We start from the raw sequence: 18,364 nt of genomic DNA, 5'->3' as shown, positions 1-18,364 counted from the left end.
CGGTAAAATTGGTCGTAAGTGGCGTCCTCTATGAGCAATGCTGAAATTACAACGCGCATCTTATTCGTCGCCTAAAAAATATAGGTTCACAAATTTTCAAGTTTCTAACCTACATATTTTCAGAATAATCGCAAAAAAACGATTTAAAATTTTAACTTTCAACACTCTGTATTTTCGAAACTATCAACTTTCAGATAAGGCATGTTTGCGCCAATGGTCACCATTTTATGTGTAGTATCTTCAGCTTTCGACTTTCCCATTGTCAATGAATCACCCTGTATAAAACAGATTAGTTTGTTAAAGTTTGTCCATAACAAAATGAATATAGTATTTTCAGCTAGGCAAAGTTTCATAAAGTAGCTCTCGACTAATGCATTTGGTGCAAGGGTTTATTTGATTATTTTTATTTTTTCTACGGGTAGCAAAACATCCGAATAAACAGAGAGAATGAGAAATCCAATGGTGCAAAACTATTCATATAACCGCTAAAGTACAAAAATTTTATTAAAAACTATTTCATATTCGAAATTTGGAGCAAAAATGGCCTAAAGTAAATATTTTCTGTTTGTGTGTAGTTATTTACTATAAATAAATTCGAAACATTGTATAATATAGTGCGAAAATTCGTTCGATTTTCTCAGACTCGAAGATATTTTCAATTTGTCTCCTACAGAAGATGCAGGCTTTTTTTCGGTTTGATTATTTTCCATAGTTTCCAACTACGTATTTAGTATTATTAAATTTCTTGTAAATATTTAATCTGCAAGGAAAATTATAAACATGTTTTCATGCTTATGACAAAATTTAAATAGTAAACTTTAACATCTCTAGCATAGGTATAAAAAAGTGGCTCTATTATATCACTATTAGTTTTTGTCTCTAAAGGAAACCTTTTCAAATGTAAATATCAATGCGAAAATTATAACTTTTTGAACTGCCATGCTAACACGAAACGTTAAAAAACCGGACTCCTACTCCCTTACCAAATCCTCTGTTTCGCAATGTCTATTTCGTAATATTTCATGCCTCTGGGGCTCCATAAATCAAAAGCTTCCAAGTGTCACGTTTAACTGAAAGAGTTCTTGTATTTATATCCATATTTATTTATTTCATTTAAAGCGTGTTATAATTAAGCAAATTCGAAATTGAAAAACTAATCCTCGGTTAATCCTGTTGGCAGAGAAATTTATGTATTTTTTCCACAACTGCGACTTTAGTACATGAGGGTATTAATCTCTGTAAATGCAGTCAGAAAATTCATATCAGCCCCGACACTATGACAACATGTAAATTACAAAATTCTTTATTTGTATTTTATTTAAGGAATTTTGCTGTTAATTTATTCAATTATTTTAAAAATTTTTATGTTGTAACGAGAAGCGTAACAATAATGAAACTGAATTTAATTGAACAAGTTTTTTTTAAATAAATTGTAATAATAAAACAGAAAGTTTCTTGAAAGGACGGGCTATACAGGGTGTCCCAATATTCCGTGTATAGATCTATCACAGACACTTAGTGCATCGAAGACACCTATTGCACTCGTGCAATATTTTCTTTATCAAAGATGCAATTTACAGAAGATGTTTCAGTGTAATTATTTAATTTTTTTTTATTCAATGATATGTTACTTTAGTTGAATAACCGGATCTACCCGGATTCTAGAACAGAAATCTTAAAGTTTTTTATTAAAAACCCAAAGTCGACTTTTCAATGCAGCAACAAACAACTATCAAATTCAGAATGCTAGTTTAAATGATCTAACAAAAATGACTCCGTTGTAACTAAAACGTTCCTCAGCAGACTTTTTAGAGCGAATCTGGTATGTAACTATATTTCATCTAGTTTGACAAAATTAAGGTGGTATAGATACAGATTGAGAAAACTTAAGACCCAAATCATTCAAACCAATTAGTCTAACATCATTTCTGTTTAAAAGTTTGGAGACGATACAATAACTAGGTATATTCGATGCAAAGTACTTACAAAGTATCCAGCAACACACCTATAGATTGGTAAATTGACAGAATTAGCACTTAATAACCTGGTTGGGAAGTACACTCAATCCTTTTAAGAGAAGTAATTTGCGGAGGCAGCATTCGTTGCAATTGAAGGAGTTTTCAATAACATACCGCCAGGCTCCCTCCTCCTAGAGCCGAAGATATTAGTCTACTGTATGTGTCTAAATTCGAGCAGTGGTGAAAAATAATGACATATCATTAGGAGAGAAGTATCAACTTCATAACTGCAAACCGGTGTCCAAGAGTGGGAATATTTTCATTCTTCTTTGTTTTTTTATTGTGGATGACTTACTCCTCCATAAAGCAAAAATATCACTGTGAACATATCAACGCATTTATGGAAAATCCTAAACAATTATTTTGGCTGTGTCTACCAAAATCAAACTCGTGGGTTTATAAATATAAGCGTATATGGCGATAATTGAAACAATCTCTACACTGTCAGTTGCTCTGAAAATCTTCAAGATTTGCCATCTTCTTAGTGAAGAAAGAAAGAAGGTAAGCAATATAGAGATTGAGGTGGATCATTAATACCAAAGGATGTGGGGAGAATATGGGAAGCATAGCCTAGTATTATGTTGATGACTCCACACGAATCAATTGTCTTTCAACATTCCCCTTTCCTCAAAATGAGTAGGATACAAAGACAGCAATCTGAGGACCAGGCTGTCGGTAAGTTTATATACATGAGCGTATATACTATCTTTTAGGCCGAAACTTATGCCAAATAGTTGTGTTTTATGGTCAGTCAAGCAGTTCTGAAAGCTCTTGGATCTTTCCAATGTTAGTGTGTAAGTGAAAAACCATATGGAACTGCCAGAAAGCTCTGGCGTGGTTGGAACCGGAATATACATATAATTGCAATCCGATCAGGCTGTCGATAAGATTATGTATATTAGAATGTGCAACTATTTTTTAGACAGAAATCTATACCATCAAGTTATGTTCTATGGTAAGTTAGGCAGCTCTGAAAGCTGGTGGATCTTTCTAGTGTAGTGTGTAAGTGAATAACTATATGGAACTGTTAGAGAGCTTTGCGAAAGTTAGGAAAAACACAACAATAATAACACAGTGGCTTCTAAAAAATCAAGTCTCCAGAAGAGCGAGACGTTAGACATCTAGTCTAGTTAGAGATGCTGCTTCGAACTTTATGGGACCAAAATTAGCTATTGGTACACCTTCGGCTACTGCTAAAATAACCCCTTTTGACTCGGGGTTGTAAAGAAACATTTCATTATTTATATGAATTGCCCAGATTGGCTCACTGAAAAATTGAGTTAAAAACCTACCGGAGTTAAACACCTGCACAATTTAGTTAAGCACTGCGGGTTAAGATATCATTTACACAAGCTGGGCTTGATCGAGAGTGTCGGTTGTGCTTAGAGAGTGAAGGAACGGCACAACACAGGTTCTTCATTTTCTGCGAAATAAAACTTTCTCCGGAGATTCTGAACAAAATTTCACCTATCAAGGTCATTAATAATAGACCACTGAAGGACTAGCTTTTATCCCAATTAGTAGGAACTTAACCTATTTTGGTAAAGTTAATGGGACAAAAAAATGTTTTTCTCAACTTACGTTCTTTGATGGTTAAATAATGTAACTTTGGATGAAAGTTAAGTTTAACTAAATCTTTATTTGTTAATGCTCGGAATCTGTGGCAGCTCCATTGAAAACGATACATTAGGGCATACCGCATTTCGTTTACGAGGGAACTGGTTAAGTAGCTTTACACATCTATATATCATATGACTTGGGTTGCGATAATGATATTTAATTTGAATTTTATTATGATGTGTTTGATATAACCATTTTAGGTTAAGAAAATGATTAATAAAATGTATTAGTAACTTATAAGCAGTAAGTGTATAATTAATTAGTTAAAAAATTCGCATCACTTTGGAATTGCATGATTTTGTAATTAATTAAATGTAGGTAAATTTCCTTATACCAAAATTGGAGATACAGATTGCCTTTTAAAAATATCACAGATAGTTAATATAAATTTAATATAATTTGAAAAAGAAGAATTAACTTTCCCAAAATAAGAAACTGTGCTCGCGCTTCCTTTAACGTGTTAATCCCCTGGTAATACGGGTGATAGTTCATTTTTCTATAGATCTTTAAGGTTGTTAGATGTAGACTAAACTTGGCGACTAATTTGAGTAGAAAGAAGAACCCACTTAATTTGCTTGTAGTATGTTAACAAGTGTTGACATGCGAGGGACCAGTATCACTAAGAGCTTCACAATTTCGATTCTGTAAACTCGATTAGTGTTGTTTACCATTTGGATTTCTAAGGAAAAAGATCTCTTATATTTTGCTGAAGAACGAGTGGATACAGTGGTCTGATATTTTTATATCAGTGAGGTTATAGCAAAAACCGAAAATTACTCGTTTTTACAAAAATGGTTTATTAGAATTTTTTGTTAAGAATACAATTTTAAATACAACATAATATGCCAAAAGTTCAAAAAATTATTGGCATAGAATGTCCACTACTTTCTTTTCTAACATATAAACTCATCATGTACAAAACATTTCAAATTAAAAAATAGATTATAACATAGTTACCTACATTTTGAAAATTATATAATATTTTTATAAGAAAAAAACATTTAGTCGCGGTTTAACGTAATGTGTTTTAGGTATACCTTCCAATATGGCCATTAAAAAGTCATAAAAATTATATTTTAAAAGGAAACAGCGGAAGAATATTTGAGTTAAAAGCACCTAATCTGCCCTCAGCTCCAAACTCTTATAAAAAGTAAACAGTTAATATTTCTGGTAAACGCTTTGACTCGCAACAAATTTTCATTAAGGAAAAGAATACCAGCTTGCGTCTTTATAAATAAAAGTCTACGAAGACCACTTAAATTTAGAGGTTACTTTTTGATGCTTACATTGGATTTTTGTATTTTCCTTATTATGAAAATACCTGCTAATAATTTTGGGATATATATTTATATTAGGGTGCTTTGTTTGAAACGTACATTATTTTTGCTCCATTGACGAAATATTGTTCTAAACATTGGAAAAAAATTTCACCTAATTTCAGCTCACTATTTGATTTTAAAATTTTCCTATTATTTAGCAATTACCTAAACCTACGACTATTTTTTAAATTATCTATATTTCAACTGCATTTCACGTTATAGGCGATAATAATAATTATAGGGAAGTCTTTGTTCTTTGAAAGTGCCTATGTAACTTGAATAGTTTCACTGCTAAAAAATCTTAAAATTTTATCGATTTTTGTATTTTTCTCATAAATAGTTAGACTTCTTTATTTATTTCGTTTGTCTCTTTATTTTTCGTAACAAATATGTTTGATGATACATATTTCTAACTGGTTTTCATTGAATGTAATAGAAAGAATAATTTATCTGTAGTTTTTCATTCATGAGTAAGATTTCATTGAGAAAATGGTTTTAATAAATGTTTATTAGAAAAGGCGCGCCTCCCATACAAAGTTAAGATTTTCCTTACTATTAGTTTTCAATTCCATTCAATTCGTCTTAGATCGCTGGTAAAACGCTGGAAATCCCAGAATCTCACCATCTGAAATTCTTCCACTTTTCTCTCATTTAGAAACATAAATTCAAATTTGGATTTCACTATTGCTTTCATAATAATGCTGTAAAACTATTTATAGTTGCAGTATACGACCGTATGGAAGTTTATTAACTCGAATGTGACTTCAATCAAATACTCCCCCCCCAGTTCGGAAAGTTCTAGCGTGATTTAAGTGCTTTAACAATATCTTGCCACTCCTCTTTCATAGTAGAAAAGTGAAAATAAATTGAGATGATAAATTATTAAATATTCCAAAACTTTAAATATATACGTTTATTATTTCAGGAAACGAGCTTCTGCATCTCAAGCATGTCTGCAGTTTTTATAATCGACGTAGAAAAAGTTAGGAGAAGGAAAAACTTTGGTACCACTGTAGAGCATCCCGAATTTTTTAACGCTTGCATTAGAGTTTTAAGGAAGTTAACACAAGTAGAGAACGAAACTGATGCATTTGATATACCTACACGTTGGCGAAAATTGGAAACAGGTAATCTTCAAAAAAATATATGAAGGTTTGATTACGCAAATTTGATAAAAAGCTTAGCTAAAGAATAATAATATAAATTTCAGCTTTTCCTCATTTCAAAAAGTTCGTTAGTCGTCGGTTCAACGTCCCTCTAATGACCAGATACAAACATCATATGTTTTTGTAGAGACATTGGTGCGAATAAATATGTACGGTAAGATTCAGTTTAGAAAAGTCTTCAATTAAAATTTGATACGTTTATTTTTATGTTCTTACAAGATGTCTTTATTTCTGTTACTGTACTACTGCTTTGAGTTAAATAAATAAAGAACTATGTATTTATTACTTACCTTTAAATAATTATCACGTACAACCTCAAACAACAAGATGCATTCCGGTATGTGCTGAAGCGGCGCGCGGCGGTATTAAAGTTCATAACAGAGCCCAATAGCTAAAAGTATCTACCAAACGTTCCTGTGGAGGATACTTTCTCTCGTCCTAGTGTTTTCTCTTGTCAGAGAAACGCTGAGGCTCATCAAACGTATGTCCGTCGATTCTAGTTTTTAGATTATGGGAGTTACTTTGTCTCAATTTTTAAAGAAATTTGCGTTATCTTTTATTACAAGGTTTCAAAAAAGTTATAATATTATACCATGGCACAGATAATATCTCGCGTGTTTCTACATTTATGAATTAAATTCATTACAGTTGCCTACACGAAGTAATATCATACGAGCGCAATATCACACGAGCGCCATATCACACGAGCGCAATATTATTATTTATATGAACAACTGGCCATAGACATGCGCCTTTGTTCAGATTTTAAAACGTGAAAGTTTAACGCGTACGTTTGAACTCGATATTTTCATATACTAAAGGGCAAACGAGTCTAAAATTTTGGATGACTTAGATAATCTACAGTTATGAATATGTATTAGACAAATCCTAGTAATAAACACAAAGAAATTTTAAATACACCACACAATGAAAGAGTCCTTTCAAGTGATAAATTACTAACCTGTTGCGTGCAGGAGGACTCATTGTTGTCGAAAGGGGGCACTACGGCGCACAACGTCCTGCCCATCATGGAGTAGGCAAAGAGCATTATAACACCTGCAAAATTTAATTAACGTCACTGCTGGAAGGCTTTATTTTAAATATGAACGGCTTTGTTATAAGAACAAATGCTTTTAATGAATCGGGCAAAGTGCTCACTTATTGATTTCTAGAAACATAGTCATGACTAAGAATTACTAAGGCATGGGAATATTTACTGATCTACTACACTGATTTTTTTCTTTCAATTGTCGATTCAAACGATTTTTTTCAAATATTTTAAATAAAAATTGTCTCCAGAAAGAAATTTTTTTCATACATTTTGAGAAAAAGTTTTTACTTTTCAGATAATCTAATAAGTAGTTTGTTTTGCAACAACGGTTTTGGCAGGTAAATTAAAATGCTAAGTAGTGAGAAGTTACTGAAAAAAGTGTTTTTCTCGATAGTAAAACCTCACACAGGGTGTCCCACGTAATATGGAACCTTCCATAGTCCTGAGAATATCAATAATACAGAAAATGTTTCAAGTAAAAGTTGTACCAAATCAATTTCTTCGTTTTTTAAATTTTATTTTCTATTATGCAGGGTACCTCTTTTCTTCCGGGCATTTTCTCAAACAGAATACCCTGTATATTACTGCATTTTTTAATTTCTCCTTGAACTTAAGGTCTACTTTGAAAAATAGAAAACGTGTTATTTTACGTTTTTCTAAAGAAATGGCACTTGTAGGACCTTTGAAAATGCCAAATATCTCCGAAATTAAACTTGACTGTTTCATGAGGTTTTCACCATGCATTCAGACATTAAAAACGTAATATCTGCATAACGGGCCACATAGTTTCAAGTTATCAGTCACGGATACGAGGATATACGCAACCATTTACTAAAACAGTAGTATTAAATTTAGAAAATTATACTGGTTAACAATTTCATAACTGAATTAACTTCTGAATTTTGTGCAGTTGAACTGGCTCATAGTAAGATAATCATTGTAACAGTTTTACAGATCTTGTAATTTAATAAGGAGTAAAAGATTTGTTGTTTGCGAATAGTGCTTGTAGGTAATTTCAGTGTTGATGTTAGAATAACTCGTCAGAGTTAATTGTTCTTTTATCCGTAATATTCATTCGTTTCGTATTCCACCATTTCTGATAATACAAGAATTTCAAAGTATCCATCCTCTTTTGTAGTTAATATAATTTCAATTTTGATTTTAGTGACTATAAAGCTGGTGGAGTTTTGCTTTACAGTTCGTCAGTTAGTATTTTAAATTAAATACTGCATGCAATTTATCTCAGCTGGTATTTAGAAGAATAATCTTCACGACGAAAAGTTTAAATATGTTGGTAAAATGGAATCTTTTTGGTACATGGGCATTGATTTAGTTGCAAATCTTTTATATATAACTTACTTAGATTTGATAAAAAAACATTTTCAGTTAAAACATTAAAATGTCTTGGAAATAATTTCCTGTCATGGTTTAATGAATATTTAAACAATATATGATACTCCAAAGATAATTATAAAGAATCAATATACTATTAACACAACAAAAAGAAAAAGCATATAAATAGATTCAATAATAGATTAAAAGCAAGTTGTACACTGTAAAAAGATTGGTCTGAGTGAAAGCAATAAAGTTTCGAAGTGAATCCATTGAGTAGGATTGACTGAGTACATTTTTACTCAGTATTGAAACATTTTGATAACTTTACTCATTTGTGTATTTATGTAACTACAAGTGAGTACTTTCACCCAAATATAGGTACCCGTCAAATAAATTCTGCAGATAAACTCGTATTTGGTGCACTTGTAGCTAAATAGAAGTAAATGTCCTCATTGTTGAGTGACCCCACCCCATTCTATGGTTGTCGTGCGTTGTCTTTGTATAATCCCATCGTCCCCATTAGGTCATGGTGTATGGCGTGTAGTACTGGACAAGGGTCCGTTAATACGGTTATTTTGGTGAAAATGCAGTGGTTTGATTACAATAATTTTTAAATAATAATATATTGAGTCTCGATTAATATTTGGTTAAATAAACGGATAGTTAAATTGTTACCTATACTTACTTACGTAAAGTACAATATAGGTTATGGCAATCTATTATTCCGATCAGTTAACCAATTGTTTTAATCGAGACCTAAAATATTGTCTCTAAAACAGATCTGTGTAGAAACCACTATGGCAGCTTAGTAGTTTATGACTTAATACAATAATATTTAAATTAAAATTTAAAGAGGATATAAAATAGTGCAAAACCACTCCAGATATTAATGAAATGGAGGCAGCGGCGGTTGGTGCGGAGGGTTTTGGGGCGCCGCCGCTCGCCTTGGAAATTTTCAAAGTACAAAATTACTCAATAATAGTTACATTTAAATCATATTATACATACTAAGAATAGAGTCAAACGTCACTCACTTGACAGTTAGAAAAAACTCGGATTTGAGTAATATTCACTCACTTCTGTTGCAATAGTTTCGCTCATAAAATTTTAGTTGTACTCATAATAATAGAGTGAAAATTTCACTGAATCGGGTGCGGACAGAAATTGATACATTATTAAGTAAAACTGAGTGAATTTGAGTGATTTTTTTTACAGTGTAACATTATTAATCATGAAAGAAATAAAGTACCTCTGAAAATTGCTTTAATGAGTACGTATTTTGTAAATATATCTTGTTCAATAAGAGACTCACTTTCAATCAACAATATATCAACTAAGACAATATTGAATAAAGCCCCTTCTCCAGCTTGCTCATTCTTTATGGAACCTTTAACTGAGGTAGTAGTACTGTAAGCAATTAAATCGTTGAAAGATTCGCTCCATACTGATGTTTATAGGATCTCTTCTAAGATAAATAAAAATACTATTCATTCTTGTATACTTCCACATTTAACTTTACTAAATACATAATACCTGTTTTAACAAAGCAGTATATCTATAATCAGACACAGGTGATACAGAGATCACATATTCAAATTTTTGGTAAAATAGTAGAGCGATTACTTAAAATTCGATTGTACAAATTTTTTGGAAAATGGTCCTATTTTATGTTCAAGCCAATTTTATTTTAGATTTAACCATTCTACTTCTGACGATGTCGTCATTTTACGTTACCATACAAAGGCATTCGACTGTGTTTCTCACAACTTACTGTTAAAAAATTGGAGCATTATAGAGTAAGAGGCTTGACATTAACATTATTTTAAATCTTATATTCAGGAAAGACCACAATATTGTAACCAATAATAATAATTTATGCATCCAAGTTTATAATAATTCCATTACCAGATTATTTTACTTTGATCGAAATTGACAAGAATATTAACACTTTTTTTCTTCAGTCAGATATCCACAATTACAATCATATTCACTAGAAGTAAAGCTTTCCAATGGTTGGCCACTTTCTTTGAAACGACTTATTATTTCAAGTGTCAATTAAAAAACCATTTGATCAAAATTTGTTTTTATGCCAAACAATACTCAACTTTATTGGCATACTTACTTGCAGAAAATTTAATTTGGAACTTTTTTTAATTGCGTTTTCTTTTATTTTAAAAAGATGTATTTAATGACATGGCCATAAACATATTGGCTATTTAACAATATAATAAATTCTATTCTATTATATTTTAATAGGCTCGTTTCCATTTAAAAATGTTAATAATAATGTTTTAAATTAACATTTTCCACATAAATGGAGATGCTCCGATCAACAAAGTCTGGCTTTTCTCATGGAAATTTATTATAAAGTAAAGTATATTCTTTGCCTCGCAACTACAAAAGATAAAAATCGATCGCGAAAGGTATACCTACAGTTCTTGATATAGTGTTAACGACAATAACAAACAATGAATAATTACTGTAGATCTCTAGTGTTTTTCTAATAATTTTGCGTCTCTCCAATTTCTAAGCGTCTTGATTTTTGAAATGTATATAAAATTTCCCATCAAATGCTATATTTGTATATATTTTGGTACTATTTATTTGTAATTCGACCACAGACACTTGCAAACAAGTGAGAAATTATTATAGTAAAACTTACAAAGTTTCCATTTAACTAATTAGAATGATTATAAATTGATTTACAAGCATATTTTTGTTACAAAATTCCATTTAAGTACATTTTTAATTAGCATGATAATAGCACTATAATTTGATGGCATAGGGTTTGGTAATCACAAATGAGACATCAGTGAACAAATACATTCGAGAAGTAATTTCACTCCAGTGTCTCTTTTGGTTACAAACGATCTACTAAGTACATCCGCTAGCAAATTGCTTTCATTCTCGCGCAATAATGGAGTTATACAGAGCGATTTGATTTCGTTCACACTTAGTTAGAAAATTAGAAGAAAACTTTTATTACGTTGTTTATTTATTTGTAAGATGGTATTTGATGAATATATGAACAAATTAATAGTTCTCCTAATGATACTAAAATCAATTTATCGATTACAAAAAGACACTAACCGCATTAGGTGTGCATACTGCAAAATATTCGGACATAGAACAGAGGAGTGTCGGAAACTGGCTCGAAAACCGAAGGAAAGTAAACCGCCGCCGCCACGAAATTTAAACTCTAGCCTAGCTGAGAACGCAAATTTCATGTTTTGGTTGTGGTACTCCAGGATACATACGTGCCAGTTGTCCTAATTGTAAAGCAACTGAAAGTGCAGCAATAGAATTTTGTGAACTTTCCATGCACGACAAAAGCGAAGTTATTCCGCGTCCGCGACCTGTTCTATATACAGACATTTTAGGTTCACATGGAGTTATTGACACTGTAGCGAAGCAGAGTGTTGCTGGTCAGATGTCCAAAGGCCAAACCTTTACTAAGGAACGAGTTTCTGTCAAATTAGCAGATGGTAATAGTGAGATTCGGGATGTTCTAGTAGGTCAAGTTGAGGTTTCATTAAACGGTAGAACTATTACCACTATACTTATAGTTTTGCCTCATGCAATTGATAATACTACATTGTTAGGCATTGATTTCGTAGAATAGATATTCTATATTTCTCCTCTAATTCAGGTTGAAGTCCAAGAAGGAAATCGTGCCAGGTTAGATCTTCTTTTAGAGGAAAACAGAAGTACCTTCTGACAAGGGAGAGGTACTACACCTTATGCAGAACAATGTATTAATACCGGAGACTATCCACCAATTGTAGTATCACCATACATGTTAACATCCTCTAAAAAGGAACTGCTTAAGAAGGAAATAGACAGTATGTTGCAGAGAAATGTTATCGAGGAATGTGAGTCACCCTGGGCCGCGCCGATGGTCATGGTTCCAAAGATAAATGGTGGCATACAGGTATGTGCAGACTATAGAAAGTTGAACATGATCACTACTCCTACCTCCTACCTACTACCTCGGATGAATGACCTGATTCATGCAACGAAGATAACATTTTTCATGACAACGCTTGATATTCGAAGTGGTTATCGCCAAATTCGTGTGCGCGAAAGTGACAGAGACAAAACCTCTTTTATATATCCGTTCGGAACGTTTAGGTATCTAGTAATGCCGTTTGGTCTACGTAACGCGCCTGCAACGTTTCAAAAACTAATAGACAGGTTTCGCGTAGGTCTAGGCGACATTTTTGTACTTGTCTACATTGACATTGACAAATGCACCTTTATATGCTCAAAAATACGTTATCTAAGTTATGTTACTAGTGGTATTGAGGTCGATTTCATTGGGATTCTTCTCAGGTAGCAGCATTCGAACAACTTAAGAAAACTTTGATTACAGCTCCCATTTTGAGACAAAATGATGCTCTGCTATGCTATGCTCTGGATGCTATACTACTCCAGGGAGAAGGACCAGATGAACACCCTATTGAATATGCAAGTCGCTTGCTTACATATGCCGAGAGGAATTATAATTGTACAGAATGAGAGGCACTCTGCATAGTCTGAAGTTTCCAGAAATTTAGAGGTTATCTAGACCATTCCTCGGTAGTAGTTACTACTAACCACCAACCTCTGAAATGGTTGTTAAGTCTAAAATTTGCTACTGGACGTTTAGCTCGATGGGCTCTGTGAATTCAAGGTTATAATCTCAAAATAGAGTACATCCCTGGCAAATGTAATGTATTAGCCGATACGCTCTCTCGTCCTAACTGTGCCCATGACTCCGAGATCCATTGTGAAGCTTGACTACTAAGTATTGATTTGCCTGGAAGAAGCGCTTACGAAATTCGGACAGAACAGTTAAGAGATCCTGAATTAGATAAAATTATGAAAACCTTTGAAGATCCACAAAGTGATGTATTCGCTGGTTGGACTAACCGAGGGTACATCCTTTCGAATGGTTGTTTGTACCGATATAACGATGAAGAAGACAACGAAGAAGCAGTGTTAGTGGTTCTGGCCCATGAACGGGAAAGGATACTTAAGGAGTATCATGATGCCCCCTACTGCTGAACATTATGCCGTCGAGAGGACCGTGCAACATTCGCAAATATTATTTCGTTAGAATGCGAAAATTCGTAGCCGAATACATCAAAACTTGCTTAGATTGTCAACGGTATAAAGCTACCAATCAAAAACCTGCCGGATTACTACAAACGCCGGTATACAACCAAATATTTGAAGTCTAAGCCATAGATCTGTTTAGTCCCTTACGAGAAGCTATAACTGATGAAAAGTGGATATTGATCCTAGAAGTCACTAGTACTAAATGGGTCGAATTGTTTGCTTTAGAATGTGCTACAGCTGATGAATGTGCCAAGGTGTTAGTAAATGAAGTCTTCTTCAGATTTGGATTTCCGCGCCGCGTAATTAGTGATCATGGACCCCAGTTTGTCTCAGCTGTCATGCAAAAAGTTTCTCATTGCCTAGGAATCAAACAACATCTAGTACCTGTATATCACCCTTCTGCCAACATGGTAGAAAGAAAGAATAGAAATTTAAAACCTCGTCTAATTATCATGGTGAAGAATGGTCAAACTACATGGTTAGAAATGTTACCCACTATTAGATTTGCTATGAACTCAGCCCGTAATGAAACTACAGGACAATCCACTGCATATTTAACTTTTGGCCGTGAGCTCAGAACCCCTGACGAAATTCAAAATGACATTGATTGAACTACCAGTTCAATCAAATCACCCCATTTCTTGAGAAAATAGCCATGACGTGGCAGGACGCCAAAAATTTACATGTACAGCAGGATAGACAAAAAAGTTATGCTGACCAACATCGCAGATTAAATCCTGAGTACAGCGTAAATTATTTAGTTTTAGTAACCACTCACACACAGAGTAAGGCCTCGAATAAGTTTACAGAAAAGTTTCACCCACGAAGGGATGGATCACCAAGAAATAAGAATAATTTTTAGAGATATCAACCCCTATTTTCTTTATCTCGTAGATGGTCAGATTTAGAAGTAAATTTATATAGCAAAATGTGGCTCATTACTGCTTATGTTACTATTTTTTCAACATTTCTTTTGTCAGAATGCAACTGGGACCCGTATATTTAACAGTCGAAAATAGCATTTAGATGAGAGATGTTTATGTAGGTATCCCTAAACACTTTGGCAATTCTGTAAGTATATCTTTCAAAAGAACAATTATAAAAAAGCAGTATTCAACGATAACTCTTTGAAGTGTGCCATTATCCCATTATAATTTTACCATTTACCCATTTCCATAATTTAAAATGCTCTTACCTACATATACGCTATTTGTGTCGTATATACAATTTTTATTCTTATCGCAAAAACTCCATGCTTCATTCATTTTTTAACAAAGCTTTATTCTACCTTAAGGGTTCCTAGGTGATCAATTGAAAGTTTACTGTTACTTTTCATATAGGCAAATAAAAGTTTGAACGTTTGTAGGTTACGATAGGTGGGCGAACCAATTTCCATTAAAATTTATTGAGACTAATATGTCTCGTTTAAAAAGGGGAAAATATTGTTATCCATAAGACTTCATTGCTGTTATTTATTCAAATAACGTAAAAAAATAAATAAATAAAAATGGAATAGTGGCTATTGAAATGTATTACTTAGACTACATAAACTATTTTCCAGAAATAGAATATAATCCGAGGAATGCCCTTTTAAAGAGAGATGGCATATCTTTTTACCTTGGATGTCTTCTAAAATATTTTATCACATTTTTAACTTACACTTATAAAAATTGTGGAAATAGGATTTTTACATATTTGTAATGGTTTTTATATACGAAATATGTAAAATGAACGGAACATACATGATACATTGTGTAGAATTACACGTTTGAGTGTATATTTTGTTTTTGCGATGTATAAGTATACTTTTTATATTGTACTTTTACATTTTAAAATGTATTACTTATTTCTAATCTTTTATGTGATGTAAATATACGCATAAAAGTGTGAATTTAGTGTAAAATAGAGAACTTGGGCAACATTTTCATCCAGAAAAAATCTTCGTTTAAATGAAAGGTGACGTAAGACTGTTTCCAGAAAATACATGAAGAATGTTCTTTCTTATACTTAATTATTTTAAGTCAATTTTATGGAAGAAAATGTATCTCGTTTATATTAGTACATCATAATTAGTACTCACAGTTAAATAAGTCTTAGATTAATAGGTATAAGTTTTATAAGATTTTCGAGAGTATGAAAGACGTTATTAAAAAAATATGTGTAAAATTAAATACATGGTTTGGTCTTTGATAATTAGGGAGTTTTTTTTTTTTTACAAAAAACCATGACCTTCAAGGTAATTTGAAGGTCATTTTAGTTTTTTGTTGCAAAATTCATTTCCGTCTTGCCGAATAGTGTACTCGGAGGTTTTCGAGAGCGCTGATTGCGAATATCAAGTCAGAATTTGAAAATATTCAAATCCAATATGGCCGACCAATTTATGGTAAACATTTTTAATATTCATATGAATCATCACTTTGAAAATGCTTCAACCTACGTTAAAACGCAAGGTCGAGCCGAGTATTTGACATATTGGATCCGCCGTATCGGATTTAACTATTACTAAATTCTGAGCTAGTCTGTGTTCAAAAACATTTGAATAAAAAATGCATGCCGCAAAGAGTTAATGGGTATTCTGGAAAATTATGGCGAGCCCCGCATATCAAAAAGAAAAATATGAATAAGATTAAAGTTTTGCTTGCAAAATACTAGAATGACCTTCAAATGACTTTTGAAACTTAAGGTCATGATCAAGGTTGGATCCGGAAGCAAAATTCTCCGCACTTTCTATTTTGGTCTGAAAGGTATCGGTTTCTATTTGAAAAATTAACTTGACCTTGAAATGACCGTGAAGATCAAGGTCAAGATCAATGTCATAGATGGACGTGAAATGGCCCGCTCTTCTCATTTCTGATTTCAAAAGTAGAATTTTGCAACAATAACTAAAATGACCTTCAAATGACCTTGAAGGTCATGGTCAAGGTCATAGTCGGATGTAAAATTTTCTACTCTGTTCATTTCTGGTGTCAAAAATATGTGTTCCCATTTGAAAAATCTGCTTGACCTTGTAATGACCTTGAAGGTCATGGTCAAGGTAACCATTAGATGTCCCCCTCAAAACCCTACAATTTTTATTTGAAAAATTTTTTCATTAAGCCCTTAACTTAAGAGATATTCACGTGTATTTTTTAAATTCGGACACCCGGTATAAAAATAAATGTAGTATTAACACTGTTAAAAATACTTTTTGGAGCGTGTTGTATTTGTCTCATAACTGCCATGTTTGAGATATTTTTATAAAAATAAATAATAACAAATAAAACTTGATAAATTTGAATATTCCAGAAACAATCAGTTCGGGAAATAAAGTTATTTAATGGTAATTTTGTTTTTCAAATTTAAACGTATATTTCATATGATAAAATTATACCCAAGAGAGAAAATCAAATAAGTTTGGCGGCTACTTTCATTTGGTGTTTATTTTGAAAGAGGATTTGTAATACATGTTAAGATGAAATTAATTTAATGTCCACGAATTATTGACATTTAAAGTATCTTGCAAATAAAACTAAATCAGAATATTATTCACATATATTATTTGCTTTCCCAAATAGTATTTTATTCCATCAGAACAAAATGAAGGTTTGTGTTGAAAAAATCAAACTGATTTTGAAACGACTTTGATCAAATCAAAAACAAAGTTGGTAACTTTCCCTAATTTTAAATGAGTCACACTGTAAATGAATAAAACTACGACACGGAATTATAATCCAATTTTGTTAAAAACACACTTCGTACATATTTTGTGACATAAAAAGGTATCTGAAAATATTTCATACATTTAAAAAGGGTTTTGTGGGGAAAAGTAATTTTCTCATAGAAATGGGACTTAAATTATCTTGACAGTTTAGATAATAAGAAAAAATATTAAAACAGCGCATGATTATTAAGTTATTGTTCTATAATTGTCTGCTGATATAGGTACCGGGTGATTACAGCAGCATTGAATACGATAGCTTGCATTTTGGTGAAAATATCGGGTGGCCCTCTCTTTCGGATTTACAGCCCCCTGAAATTCACCCCTAGGAATAGTTTTTATTTGTATCTCAAAACCGTGTTGTACGAGAATCATTAAATTTAGTACACAGTGGTTTTATGACATGTGGAATCTGATAGTGCTACGCTGTTTACCGGGGAACACCCTTAAGACGCTTTTGGTTTATCCCCCTTGTCTTTGGAACCAAAAAAATTTGGTCGCATAATATTAAAAATTATTAGTCCGCTAGAAAGCCGTTGTACCAAATTTAGTGATTCTCGTACAACAGGGTTCTAAGATATAAAGAAAAAACTATTCTTAGGCCGTAACTCCGAATGTGGGGAGGGGAGCATTTGGCAAAAATAAAAAATACCAGTCCTCTAAACTTGTCTTAAGAAACTATGACCAAATTTTGTTGCATTAATTTCGGGACACTCAGTATATTCATAACAGAAGTAACTCACGGAGTTGTTGTTTTCCACAATATCTTATACAAATTAGTGGGCCGCACTCAACACGACGAATGGAATTGTATCATCACAGAACTCGCGGTGTTGGGTTTCAGAAAATTCAGGGTGGATAATTAATTGCCGAAGACAATATAGTCAGAAAGTTAACGTTTGGTGTGGGATACTTAACGAGAGAGTCATTGGTCCATTCTTCTTTGAAGGGAATATGAATGGCGAACAATTTCTACATTTCCTTCAGAACGAATTTTTTAATGCAGTCGATAATCTTCCATTACAAGAAAGAGTAAATCTACATTTTCAGTTGGATGG

At 32.6% G+C, this 18,364-nt stretch overlaps 1 protein-coding gene across 1 annotated transcript in view; it reads right to left on the bottom strand.

Moving 5' to 3' along the window:
- LOC108910944 (orexin receptor type 2-like) overlaps positions 1–18,364 on the bottom strand; it is a 142,652-nt gene that overhangs the window by 52,036 nt on the left and 72,252 nt on the right. The window contains exon 4 of the mRNA XM_018715727.1: positions 7,085–7,179. Within this exon, the coding sequence (XP_018571243.1) occupies positions 7,085–7,179 (95 nt within the window). The remainder of the gene's footprint in view (positions 1–7,084; positions 7,180–18,364) is intronic.

This window comes from Anoplophora glabripennis, unplaced genomic scaffold, assembly GCF_000390285.2.
Source record: "Anoplophora glabripennis isolate ALB-LARVAE unplaced genomic scaffold, Agla_2.0 scaffold447, whole genome shotgun sequence".
Taxonomy (NCBI): Eukaryota; Metazoa; Arthropoda; class Insecta; order Coleoptera; family Cerambycidae; genus Anoplophora; species Anoplophora glabripennis.
Note: the sequence above shows the minus strand (reverse complement) of the source record. Positions and strands in the feature narration are given on the sequence as shown.